The sequence below is a fragment of the Felis catus genome, chromosome C1 (genome assembly GCF_018350175.1).
Source record: "Felis catus isolate Fca126 chromosome C1, F.catus_Fca126_mat1.0, whole genome shotgun sequence".
Classification (NCBI taxonomy): Eukaryota; Metazoa; Chordata; class Mammalia; order Carnivora; family Felidae; genus Felis; species Felis catus.
This window is the reverse complement of record NC_058375.1, coordinates 174,506,758-174,520,722: the sequence shown is the minus strand read 5'-3', so window position 1 is coordinate 174,520,722 and position 13,965 is coordinate 174,506,758. Positions and strand designations below refer to the sequence as shown.

The window sequence follows — 13,965 nt, the reverse complement described above, 5'->3', positions numbered from 1 at the left end:
TTTGGATTTGGGTTAGTTTGAACAAAACCATTCCTCTATTTTAACCATGTTTGCCTTTTACATAAATTTGAAAACCTATCCAAGGCTCAAATTATTTTATCCTACTCTTTCATTTTACAAATGAGATATCTGGGAAGGTATGTAACTTGTTCAAGCTCATTGAATGACAACATATTGACTGAGCACTTCCGACTAACTTCCTGTCTTAGATGTTGGTGAAATTACCCCTTTTTAGAACCTTATGAATGAGTCCTGTGGACTGTGTTTAAAAGTAATGAATTAAACCACTAAAATCAGCATACGATTACTATTCTCCAACATCATAAATATTTTTATTGAGAAATCTTCACTTACTCCCATCTTCCTACACAACTAGGTGAGAGTAGGTGCTCACTAATTAGGGTAAGATGACTAATTGAATGTCCACAAGTATTTCTTAATTTAAAATTACCTTACCAAAATGGCAAGTCTGAGTTGTAAAGCTATTTACTAATGTAAGTTTTTTAAAAAGCAAAATATCCCATCTTCACTAAGAAAAAGAATTAAAAGAAGGAAATTGTGTGAGGAAAAATATGTGTTTGATAAACAAAACAGAAATGAAATATGAAAATTGGGTGGATAGGCAAAATAACTGAATAAGCAACACAGAAATGTATACTGCACTTTTTAAACCTTAATTATCCCAATAATGGCTCAATTCTCTAAGTCAGTATAGTGCAGGGCAAAGGGCCTGATTTAGAGTTGGAGATTCTGAGTACTTAGCCTGGGGTCAACCCTAAGCATCTGTGTGTCTTTGGCCAACTCACTAAGATATGAATGCTCTCATTCATTCTGTTGAGATTAACACTGGCATGACTAATTAAAATTATAGAGTAATAAAGATAATAACAATAGCTAATTCTTATTGGGTGTTTATTATGAGATGAGTTCTTTACATGTATCATGTAATTTAACACTTAAAACAATCTGACAAGATGAGTTATGATAAAAATTCTAGGCAACATTGATTAAGCCACTCTTTGTATACTACTTTTCCTGTCAGGAAATAGGGTTAGTGAGTTGAAGTGTTGTAAGAACTATGTTTGAAGTGTTTGAAGCTGTGTCTCTCTGACTCCAGCACACATCTTTTAAATAAGTATGCAATATAAAAAAGGGAGCTAAAGATTAAGTAACTCATTTTTCTAGTTAGGTAAACCAAGCAGAAAAGAATTGAAATACTTTTCTTAAAATCACATAACAATTTAGGAGCAGCTGGAAAGAAATATTCTATAGCTAATGTGATCGTCTTGCACTATGATAAATGTATTCTAAAGTTAGGAAGAATGACTGGCCAGTTGTGAAGCAGAAAGTTACCACTTACATTTGACAGGAAAATGTAAGTTTTGATCAGGTAAGGATTTACGGTTGATTTTCTATTATGGCTGTAACATATCACCACAAATTTAGTAGCTTAAAACAAAATACATTTATTATCTCACAGCTCCATAGGTCAGGAGTCCTGTGGGCTTGGCTAGTTTCTCTATTTCAAGTCTTATAAGGCCAAAATCAAGGAATTCTCTTCTGGAAGTTCTGAGAGAGAATCTACCTCCTGATTCATTCAGGTTGTACAGCTGGGGTCCCCATTTCTTTGCAGGCCTCTTTCTAGTCCTTGTATGTGGGTCCCTGGCAAAGCCATCATCTCTCTGTCATATCTCTTCTGCTTCCTTTTTATCTGTTGCATCTCTCTGACTATTCAACCTTTCTCTTCTACTTTGAAGTGCTCAAATGATTAGTTTAGTGTAGCAGAGTAATTCATGGTAATCTAGGATAATCTTCCTAGTTTAAGGTCCATAACCTTAAAATGACAGATTCTGGGGATTAGGGCATGGGAATACTTGGGGGGTCATTTTTCTGTCTACCACAGGATTCTTTTATCTGTACCACTGGTTCTCGACTCTAGCTGTATACTGGAATCACCTTAGAAACTTGAAAAAAATGCTTATGCCTAGGCTCCAATCAAGATGAACTGAATCCAAATTTCTTGCAGTAGAATCCATACAGTGATATTTTTTTTAGGTGTCCGAAAAGTATGATATGCTTCATAGGACTAATAACATTCTCTAACACCAGTTTCTTCAACTTAATTAAATTCATTTTGTAAGCAATCCATTCAAAATACACTTTCTTTTCCATTTTTTTAAGTTTATTTATTTATTTAGAGATGAGTGAGGGAGGGGCAGAGAGAGAGGAATAGAGACAGAATCCCAACCAGGTTCCATGCTATCAGTGCAGAGCCTGACGAGGGCTCAATCCCACAAACTGTAAGATCATGACCTGAGCCAAAATCAAGAGTTGGACACTTAACCAACTGAGCTACCCAGGCACCCAAAACACACTTTCTATGTATTCTTTTTATGGCTAGGTTTGGGAATTACAGAGGTATGTATAATGCATGTCCTACTCTTACCGTGCACACAATCTAGTGGCACACACAGACACACACACAAAAGAATTACAACATAACAGGATGCATTTTATTTATTTTTATTTATTTATTTTTTAATGACTATGTATTTGAGAGAGTGTGAGCGGGGGAGGAGCAGAGAGAGAGGGAGAGAATCCCAAGTAGGCTCTGCACTGCCAATGCAGACCCTAATGCAGGGCTTGATCCCACAAACTGTGAGACCTGAGCTGAAATCAAGACTCAGATGCTTAACTGACTGAGCCACCCAGGCACCCCTAGTATAGATTAAAAAAATTTTTTTAATGTTTATTTATTTTTGAGAGAGACAGAGACAGAATGCGAGTGGGTTAGGGGCAGAGAGAGAGGGAGACACAGAATCCAAAGCAGGCTCCAGGCTCTGAGCTGTCAGCACAGAGCCTGATGTGGGGCTTGAACTCACAAGCTGTGAAATCATGACCTGAGCCGAAGTGGGATGCTTAACTGACTGAGCAGCACAGGCACCCCCCACCCCCAGTGTACATTTTAAAATAGATATTTAAGTAATTTGCTCTGGGAGTTCTGAGACATTTCTTGTGCCTTGGAACATGGCAGAATATTTCTGCTTAATTTATACTTGATAAGTTTTTTTTGTTTTGTTTTGTTTTGTTTTGTTTGTTTGGTAAGCTCTACACCCAACATAGGGCTTGAGCTCACAACTCCGAGATCAAGAGTTGCATGCTACCCCAAATGAGTCAGCCAGTTACCCTCTTAGTAGTTATTTTTAAAATAATCTGGCAGGGGGGCGCCTGGGTGGCTCAGTCGGTTAAGCGTCTGACTTCAGCTCACAGTCCGTGAGTTCAAGCCCCGCATCAGGCTCTGTGCTGACAGCTCAGAGCCTGGAGCCTGCTTCAGATTCTGTGTCTCCCTCTCTTTCTGCCCCTCCCCTGCTCATGCTCTGCCTCTGTCTCAAAAATAAATAAAAACATTAAAAAAAATAGTCTGGCAGGACCTAGAGACAGAGGAATGTAGGTGTGTTCAGGTCTCAGCATGGTCTAATGAGGATGATGTATTAACATTGTGCTTCTCAAAATTTAATAGACCAATAATTTCCTTGAAGGCTTACACAAAATGCAGATTTCCAAGTTTTTCTCCAGAAGATACTGATTCGTTGGGTCTATGGTGGGGCCTAGACATTCTGACATGTTCAAGAAGTTCCAGTAGTGATTGTGATGCAAATCATCCATGAACTCACGATTGGAGGAACAATGGTTCATGCTACATCAATGATTTGCTACCTGTTCATTCAATAGTCTAAAAAATTATGGAAGCTCCAAGTGAAATTATTTTTCTTTACAAACCATATAGTTTGACCTCCTTATATCAATAACAGATGTTTAGGAAAAAGAATCCTTCTGTTTTAATTTTCTTACTGCTTCATTTATTGAAAGTGTTAAGGACAGGCCAGGATAGGGGTAGGAAATTCAAACCTTATATTGTCATTTCTTTCTTAAATATTTGATTGTAAGTAAAGAAAGTAATTTGTAAAAATAATTCTAGCAGAAAGACTTAGGTTTTGCCCAGAAATAAACAGTGAGGAGAAAATAAAAGGTAACCAGGATTCTTGTACTTTGACATTTTTCTTGAGTGGCACAATCTATTCTACATTGAATCAAACAACAGAAAGAAACTTCCATTTGCCATACAAGTGTAGAATACTGGGGTTGAAGGAGAGTGCTCATTCCCTATTTTGATTCAGAAATGTAACTTCTTGAATATGTCATATGGGAAAGACACATACTAAATAGAAAACGACTTACTTTGTTCACACAGAGGTTCAGGATGCTTCATGGCAAATGAGATAGGTGTGGGAAATGCTTCTGTTAGCCTACTTTATAGTGAGTGGATAAATAAGTGGAAAAAAAGAAAATGGCATAGGGCCCATAAAAATGCAAAATACGTTGGAAATGGAAGATTGGAAGTTAAAAGTTGTGGGTTTTTTTCTTAATCTTGAAGTGAACATATACTTTTAGTATCAGGGTTAGGTAACTCAACTAAAAATAAAAATCATCATAAAGAAAATAAATTAATGAAATGTGCATATAGGAATATAAAAATTGAGAAAATAAAAAGTAGGTTTGCAAGGCACTACTATGCATTTAGAGGATTTAGGTTTTTGTGATAACTTAGTATTGATTAAGTCACACTGATTTATAAATTTTTTATGTAGAATAAAACATGATTTCACACTGAAGTAAGCAAAAAAAGATTGGTTAGAAGTTTTGCACTTGGAAATGTAGATCCATGAAAAATGTCTTGTGGTACAGATCAATGGTAATTTTAGGAAATGAAACCAGGATGATATTACATAAAGCCCTAAGTGACTAGAAACCTATATTTCAAAAGTTCTTTGAAGTTTTACAACATTCTTCATTTCTTAATGTTCTTTTCTGTGATGAAATAAATCATTTTTAGATTATGTTGGTGATTTTTTGGCAAGAGGAATGAAGATCTTTTTATTGCATGTGTACACTAAAGAAAATTATTTTGTTTCTAGTAGTAGAACCAAATCTTCCACTTTGTTTAATTTTGGGAAGTGAAAATGAAATAGTACTGATAAGATCCGTGAGGCTAGCAGTTAAAGAGAATGTCAGTTAACTACTAGCAGGATCATTATGATCACAAATCCACTTAAGAGTTCAAATTAGAGCTTTCTTAGTTTTAAATAAGTTCTTTTCCTACTACACAAACCTAAAGACACTTGGAAAAACTCACTAGCAGATTTAGTCATTTAACCGCACCCTTAATTACATACTTCATTTCTCCTTAGAATTGAATGGGAGCTACTACATCTCACAAGGCAACGTGCAACTCAGTTGTCAGTAAATAATTTAACAAGATTTGAAAGAGATTTACAATGATTTGCTTAAAAGGTCTGGTCAGTTAATATCAAATGCATTTTAGCAAATGTAAATTTGGAGTAAGCTAAATATAGAAAAGAGAACCGCTCGCTGAATGAACGTTGTAGAGGTAGCATGCAAAGAACCATTGAGCTAAACTGAAGAATACAATTAAACATACTTCTGATGACAATCATGCCATTACATCTACCAACATGAGACTCAGTCTAAACTGACCTTCAGCTGTATCTGTAGGGGTGCTACCTGCATGCCCAGTCATGATCCTTCCATTATGGATCTACAGAACTTTTGGTGAAAGTGATCTTTCCTTCATAACTGCTGCTCCCCACATGTGTCCGCTAGCAGGAAAATTTGATAGGTTTTGTCAGGTAGATGACTGAAATGAATTGGATCACCACACAAAATGGGCATTGTTACACTTTGTGGAGCGTACAGGAGTCCACCATGTGTTTGAAAAACTGCCACCCAACCTTGCTGCTGCATCCTTGATAAAACCAGAGGCCACAGACTGGCCGCTGGATTAGGAGTGCTACAAGTTTACACAGTGCAAAATACCCCCTGGTTACTAGTAGCACACGTTCCAGATCATTTAAGAATAGGGTGAAGAAGGAAACTATAAAAGTGGAATGATTTGCATTGGTAAATATTTCGTGAATTGAATAAAATCTTTAATTATCGGTGCCAGAATTATCTAGTGAACCCTAAAAGGAATTTCACTCAAATACTCTTTAGAACTCTGATTTTGAAGCCTATTAGATAAGCAACAAAAATAACTGCTCATGTTGTGTAAAAGTTTTTTTCACATATATTGGGTTTGGCAAAATTCCAAATGTGTTTTTGAAGCTCTTTCCCCTTCCATTTTCCAGCTTATGTGCATTTTATAGTTCATTTAATTTTTTTTTCAACGTTTATTTATTTTTGGGACAGAGAGAGACAGAGCATGAACGGGGGAGGGGCAGAGAGAGAGGGAGACACAGAATCGGAAACAGGCTCCAGGCTCCGAGCCATCAGCCCAGAGCCTGACGCGGGGCTCGAACTCACGGACCGCGAGATCGTGACCTGGCTGAAGTCGGACGCTCAACCGACTGCGCCACCCAGGCGACCCTTGTTCATTTAATCCTAACTCATGTATAAGTTATGAAAGCATTATTTCATAAAAACCTTGATTTACAAATAGAATAATATTTCTTTACATTCTTATTTGTGTATTTCTGTTTTATATATATTTACTACAGAGAAATGTAAGCTACCAATTACTTGGCAGCTTAACCTTTATAAGCTTAACCTTATAAGTTTAAGGTTAAGCTTAAATTTGGCTTAACCTTTATAAAGGTTTAAATTTGGCTTAACCTTTATAAAGACTTACAAAGCAGTAAATTACTGTTTATTCAGTATCTCAACAACCACATAACTTGACAGATCAATAGTTTTGGGGACATTCTTTCATAAGAAAGTAAAAGTGCTGATAGAGCAACATTTTTTTTTCTGATTTTCATTGTCAGTATGGATTCCAACACTATCTAAAGCCTTCTAATAGAAGAAATAGCAGTTAATTAATAGTTATGATTAGTTTCCTTGATTGCAAGTTCAAAATCCTAAAGTAGTTTATTGGCTTATTTTTTTCATTCATTTACAGGAAATATAAATTAACCAAAGATACACGGATCAATCAGATATGGTTTCTGGCTTTGAAAAAAAACATATGAGCAAGGGAAATGGATATATGTAACTAAGACTAATAACACATTCCAAGAAGTTATTAGATAAAGAAAGTTATTCAAAGGAAAATTAAACTGTGGTTTAATTTAAAAGTTTAGTATCTTAACCATCCTAGATGAATGGAAATTAACTTGAATGGAAATTAACTTGGAAATTAAGTTTCTCCATATAATGGAAAACAACAAATATTTGTGACAAAACTCAAATATATTGTAAGCAAAAGAGATTTTAAAAAATTAGAATAGCTTAATACAAATATCATTATAATAGATGTATTTTCTTTGAAAATTTCTATTTCTCATGGAAATTATGCAGACTCATTAAATAATATTAAATTATTACATCGATCAATATTTCAGGTCATGACCCCTGGATTTAAGAAATTCTTCAAGACAACATCAAATATGATCCGGGGGAAAATGTGATTTGAGTCTGGAGACAATTGTGTATGTAAGTATTGGAAAATTAGATTTTCTCATGGTAAAATTTAATAAAAACTAAAATATCAACTCATTAATTACTATATTGACAAAACTTTTATTCATTGTTTTCCTTGTTACAACATTTTTTTAAAATATCTAAAATTAATATAATGCCTCCTCGTTTTTAGCTATTTTTTTAAGAAGATCAACTAATAATAAAAACCCAGTATATCTGATAGAAGAGAAACGTTATTTGGAAGATTACTACAATTAAAAAGAAAAGCTGTCTACGTGAGTCATTGGTAAGGGCAAGCAATGACATAGATTCAAGTTGCTAGAAATTGGTGTGCTTTTGTTGCATGTGTTAATAAAAATAATAATTTAATATGTGGAAAAACTTTTTATAATTCTTATTTTACCATTGGACCTATAATAAAAATCATGACAAGGTTCTTACAAAATTAAATATTAGTTCATAGCTTTCTGGCAAATATCTATTGATTGGATTTTTTAAATCTCTGTTGATAAATACTTCAGATACATTCACTTAAATAAATATTGTATTATGACTATATCATGATAATTTTTATCTCATAAAAGCACTGTCAAAGTAGGTTGCTCATGGACCTTACAGTGAGTAAGCAATCCCAGCAATGTTTGTCTCTAAGAATTAAGATGTTAGGGGGTGTTGTTTTAGAGTCCATTTTCATTAGCTCAGGATTGTATCTACCATTAGAAAAATTTCACAGAAATACTTTATGTAGTATTGTCCATTTCCTGTAACCTTATTTTAATATAGATAATTTAGGGATATTTTAGTTCCCAATTAAAGGAAAAATAATTTCTATTAAAGTATAAGGCCATTTTTGTGATGTATGGTTGTAGATTCTCAAGAAATTGGCCTGAGGAAAGTTTTTCCCCTTAAATTATTGAAGAGTCAGAAAATTAAAAATGAGGTTAATATATATAGGAGATAAAAGTGAGCTTTATGGTAAAATATGCTATCAAAATTTGGGCCTTTATGCTCTTGTGAAATTCTTTGTCTTGATACTTTAAATATTTTATTCCAATTTTGGTAAAAGCAAAGAAAGTAAGATGTTTTCTAATTACTTAAATTACTTATTATATGGTTTTAAAAAAATTACCACTGAGTACCATATAAATTTATTTTATAAATATTGATTAATTATATTTCTTTCATTTTTATTTGCAGTTTGATTTATATTGTACAGCATATTTAATTTTGGCTTCAATGATGGAGAAAAAATGTATCCTGCATTTTCTGTTTATCTTGCCTTTTTTTATGGTAAGGATAAATTCCTCTAATATATCTCTCTATTTATGATTATTTATTTTGACTTCCAATAAACCTATAATTAATAAACATTAATAACAACAAAATGACATACAGTTATTTGATGCATAAATTAAGTACATTTTTAATCAACAGAGCAATACTTTATTTTCTTTCAGTTTATCCTTTTAGGCTTTAATTCACTAGGAGGCACTATAGGATGGTTGGACAGTGAGGTGGGAGTGGGATGTTAAAGTGAGGAAGGTCCATGATAAAAATGTAAAAGATACCAGAGGAAGGTAATCGTCAGAGTTTGAAAGAAAAATGAAATGGCTCTATACTACAGTCATATATATTAAATAAAATACTTTCAACCAGACCTGTTGAGTATGTGTTTGATCTGTTTAAAAGTAGATTCCAACCTGTTGGTTTTTCTCCCATTCTGCCAACTGATTTGATTGATTTACATTAACTGAAACCATGCACTGTTTTATGTTTTAATTTTTTAATGTTTTATTTTTGAGTGAGAGAGAGAGAGAGAGAGAGAGAGAGAGCGTGAGCATGAGTGGGGGAGGGGCAGAGTGAGAGGGGGACACAGAATAGGAAGCAGGCTCTAGGCTCTGAGCACAACATAGGGCTCAAACCCACCAACAGTTGAGATCATGACCTGAGCTGAGGTCAGATGCTTAACCGACTGAGTCACCCAGGCACCCCAACCACGCACTGTTTTCAATCAATTTCCTTATCCATTCATTCAAATGAGTATGAAGTGCCTGTTTTCTGATGGGCTTTGATGCTAAATTTGGGGCAGTTGTATATGTGAGTGTGAGCACTCATGTGTGCCCTTGCACACGGCTGCGGGGAAGGTGAGACTGGAGGTGGAGGGTAGACTAAGGATGACTACAAACCTATTGCCCTACCGGAGGGGCCATATTCCTTACATACACAATTGGATGTTTATTTACAGAAATATTTTGTTCACATTTTTCTCTCTCCCACATTAAAACAGGGACTGTACTCTTATCTCACTATATATATTAGAAACCGACAGATGTAATCTCATCTGATTCTGTGCCAGCACATAAATTTCCTGTGGTGTTTTCAAGCAAACCCCAAAAGAGGATTTAAACAAAGAAACTCAAGAAAAATATAGAAAACCTAAATGGGGAAAAAAAAAAAGCCTACATTCCTATCAGCATTTGTATTTGAAAACATTCTCCAGTCTAGGAGCAGTCCAAATCCTACACTTCTTAGATGTTATCTTAGGTAAATAGCCTAGAATTCAAGAAGCAGGACTCCTGTTTCTTCAGCTCCCTCCCTGCACTGAGCGTGCCAATGAACTACACAGGCCAACTCTGGTTGCCTGCAGGTAATTCTGTATCAGATTACCAATCTGATTACTGTAATTTAAGGAATTGTGACCATTTTTTTTGAATTCATTCAGATAGTGCAAAGCTGTGTTTTTAAGAATAAAAATGATATTGATTTTATGCAATTCTATAAACTTCCTGAGAACAGGAGAAAAATACTAATTTTCTTAATGCTGTAAATTTACATTTATTGCTTGTGCAGCACAAATGCTGCACAAATCTTTATTAGGAAATTAAAACTAATCAAAGAACGAGAGAATAAATGTTAAATGGTGCTCAGGTGATAGGCTTGAGTGGTACCACACACTGAGGGAATATAACTACTTAGACTTTGGTAAATATGAATTCGGGCTAGAGAACAGAGAATCAAGTATAAGGGAACAAAATAAGAGTAGAAAATTAATGCTTATGAATGATAATTAAAGGAAATAATGCAAAAGTGAAGAAGAAGTAAGGTTGAGGGAGGTTATACAGGCTTCATATTGCAAAACAGTAACAAAAAGTCATGCAGATATTAAAATGGAAGTGAAGCTTAAATAGGACTACTAAATTGGAAGATCTTAAATATATACCTTGTCCAAAATGTTTATTGACGTACATACAGTAAAAATTCTATTTACCAATGACATAAATGAACTTCTCAATATTTTGATGATCAAAATCTGATAATAAAAATGGCCAACAGTTTTGAATATTTACCATGTGTCAAATACTTCCCGTTATTTTTTTTTTAAGTTTATTTTGAGAAAGAGAGAATGCATGTGTCAGAGCAGAGGAAGGGCAGAGAAAGAGAGGGAGAGAATCCCAAGCAGGCTCCATGTTGTCCGTACAGAGCCCATAGAGGAGCTCAAACTCATGAACCCATGAGATCTTGACCTCAGTTCAAATTGAGAGTCAGCATTTAACTGACTGAGCCACCCAGGCGCCCCATTTCCCTCTGTTATCTTGATACTATTTTATCCCATTAAAATTTTTTTTATTCCATTTTACAATAAGAAAGCAGAGCCTTAGGGAACTTAAATACCTTGCCCATATTCACAGAGCAGGTGAAAAAGTAGAGGTGGATTTTCAATACAACTCTGTCTGTATTCCAGAGCTCACGTCCTAGAGCCAGATCCTATAGGCTTCTGAGAACCGACTATAGCCTGTTTCCCAGAGCTGCCATTTACAGCTACTTGAGGTCACTTGAAATTAAACATGGTGGGGACATTTAAACCATGAAAATTAGCAAACGGTTCAAATCAGGGATTTTCCCCCCAGAACCAGTTAACCATGTAGCATATCACTGCAGCTACTCTTTTTCCACTGTGACAGACTGCCTCTGACAGACATTCTCACAATTCTGATTTTTTTTAAATCCCTTAGATTCTTGACATAGCAGAATCAGAAGAGAACATTGATGACTTAAATGAGTTTGGTGTCTATACTAGAAATAAAATCATGACAGCTCAGTATGAATGTTACCAAAAAATTATGCAAGACCCTATTCAACAAACAGAAGGTAAACATGACTATTTAATTTTTAAATGCCTTTGATACCCTTTTAAAAGAAAACTACTCCATTATATCATTTATGGATTTCTTAGGTTCATTGTTAAAAATGGGTTAGTTAGCTTTCCTGTTACATGTGCACTCTTACTTATGAAGAAATTTATGACATAATTTATTTTGCTCCTTTTTAAAAAATTCTAATTCAAACTATGTGCAACAGGAATATTTTTAGTAATGTTTTTTATGGTACAAAGATATTTAAAATATCAAATGTGTGTCTTTAATTAAATCAGTGACTTGCTCTTCAACTTACGTAATTTGTATTTCTCTTTCACAAGCTGCTTGATAGGAGCTTGCATAATAAATTATAATTTTTTTGCATAACGCGTGCTTTGTATAATACATTTGGTCTAAGTGCTTCTGTTTCTATCAAGATATTCTTTAGATATTTTTATAACATTATTGAAGTCCTGCTAAGTGCCAGATATTTGCCTGGATTCTGAAGATACAAGGATGAGTACCACAATCAGAGTTGCTAGATTTAGCAAAAACAAAATAAAAAATCAAGACCAAAAGCAGGCCCTGTATTTTTATCTGGCACAGGTATATCTTCAAAATGTAAAACATGAAACTCACAATGAAACATAGCAAAATGTAAAGACTTTAGATATTTCTTTTTTTTATTTTTTTAATGTTTATATTTACTTTTGAGACAGAGGGAGACGGAGCATGAGCGGGGGAGGGGCAAAGAGAGAGGGAGGCAGAATCCAAAGCAGCCTCCAGGCTCTCAGCTGTAAGCACAGACACTGATTCTGGGCTAGAACTCGTCAACCGTGAGATCATGACCTGAGCTGAAGTCAGACGCACTGACTGAGCCATCCAGGCGCCCCTAGACTTTAGATATTTCTAAATTATCAGTGGATACAAAGATCTTTACATTTTTGGAAAAATATTTTATGGTATAATATATAATGTTTCTTATATAAATGAAATATTGACAGTAGGTTATTATTAGTATTTGTAGCTGACAAAATGAACTTGCTTGTGAGAAAGAGAAAAAAGTGATTTTCCCACATTGGTCAACTTTTAGAACTTTTAGAATTGTAATGAACAATTCTTAATGAAAAATCTAATGGAACAATATAATTTGATAATCTTTGGAGAAGTATTTAGATAGATCTATCCAAACATTTTTTTAATGAGATATTTATTCAGTTAAAAATATCTTGGATATATACCAGACACTGACAAACTATCTGATATTATGTCACTAGGGGTTAAATTATCCAGTACACAAACTGCATACAAATTCTGTTAACTTATCTGACTTATCACTTTATTCCATTAAACTCCAAGTTTCAAGTTTCAAATTATTGAATTAACCCCTTCCAAATCGTGTAGATATATGTAAAAGTAGTCTTCGAATCTCATTGTTGAACAATAGGAATATCTTTATGAGTGTTTCATAATAAAATAATTTTGTGATAAAATAATTTTAGAATCACTGTGTAATAAATCCTCCTCTTGGAGCTTCATAATACACTTTGTAATTTTAAATACTCTAGCAAGTCTTGCAAGAAAGAACTGTCTTCATTTCAACTTTATGCTTCCCAAATCTTTTGACCACAGAAACTCTTTTAATGGAATATCTACTCCTGTCTCACTCAAATGCCATACAACACATGTGAAAAATTCTGCCCTGTGTAATCTATCATACTGCCAGTGTTATCATTAATTAGATGGGATCTTTTGGACAGGTGATAGGATCTGTTCGAGATGCTTTCTATCAGGGAATTCTTCTCTATTAGGCCACAAAATGCACTTTATTTAGTAATATATGAATGTAGACTATTTAAATAAGTGAAAACCACAGGAGAAAAAAACAGAGATGAAATGAGTTATTTTTTAATAGAATTTAATAGAATTACTTACTTAATAATTTAATAGAATTACTTACACTTTCAGGCCAGTAGAATTTTTTTTCTACCTCGATGAAGATTAGATTGAGTCTGAGATTGTGGCACAAATCTGTTAAAAAATAATAAACATCTCATGAAACATTTGGGCTTCTATCTATGAGTACTTGCCCGACTAGGTGAAAAATTATTTTCTTTAATTATAGACTGTTATAACATTGGACTATTGGTCATTTTATTTCTCCATCCCTTTTAAAAAAAACTTATATTTGTTCATGTAAGAGGATCTTTCTTTTCAGTTTACTAAAAGGAAAATATGAGAATGTTTACATTCTACTCCATTTGAAATGTGAAGGAAGGGAAGTAAGAGCTACAATTTGGTAGAGGGGCCTGAATATCTGTTAGGGTCAATA

The 13,965-nt window shown here is 34.2% G+C and overlaps 1 protein-coding gene and 1 long non-coding RNA gene across 3 annotated transcripts in view; one reads left to right on the top strand and one right to left on the bottom strand.

Moving 5' to 3' along the window:
- Positions 1-13,965, top strand: part of CALCRL (calcitonin receptor like receptor) — a 105,384-nt gene that overhangs the window by 52,056 nt on the left and 39,363 nt on the right. For both annotated transcript variants that reach the window (XM_011285419.3, XM_011285418.3), the window contains 4 exons: positions 7,419-7,509; positions 7,670-7,783; positions 8,695-8,787; positions 11,511-11,646. In XM_011285419.3, coding sequence (XP_011283721.1) covers positions 8,734-8,787; positions 11,511-11,646 — 190 coding nt within the window. In that variant the 5' untranslated portion in view covers positions 7,419-7,509; positions 7,670-7,783; positions 8,695-8,733. The remainder of the gene's footprint in view (positions 1-7,418; positions 7,510-7,669; positions 7,784-8,694; positions 8,788-11,510; positions 11,647-13,965) is intronic.
- Positions 11,510-13,965, bottom strand: part of LOC102901483 — a 239,111-nt gene continuing 236,655 nt past the window's right edge. Inside the window, exon 7 of the long non-coding RNA XR_006583417.1 lies at positions 11,510-13,664. This is a non-coding gene — a long non-coding RNA (uncharacterized LOC102901483). The remainder of the gene's footprint in view (positions 13,665-13,965) is intronic.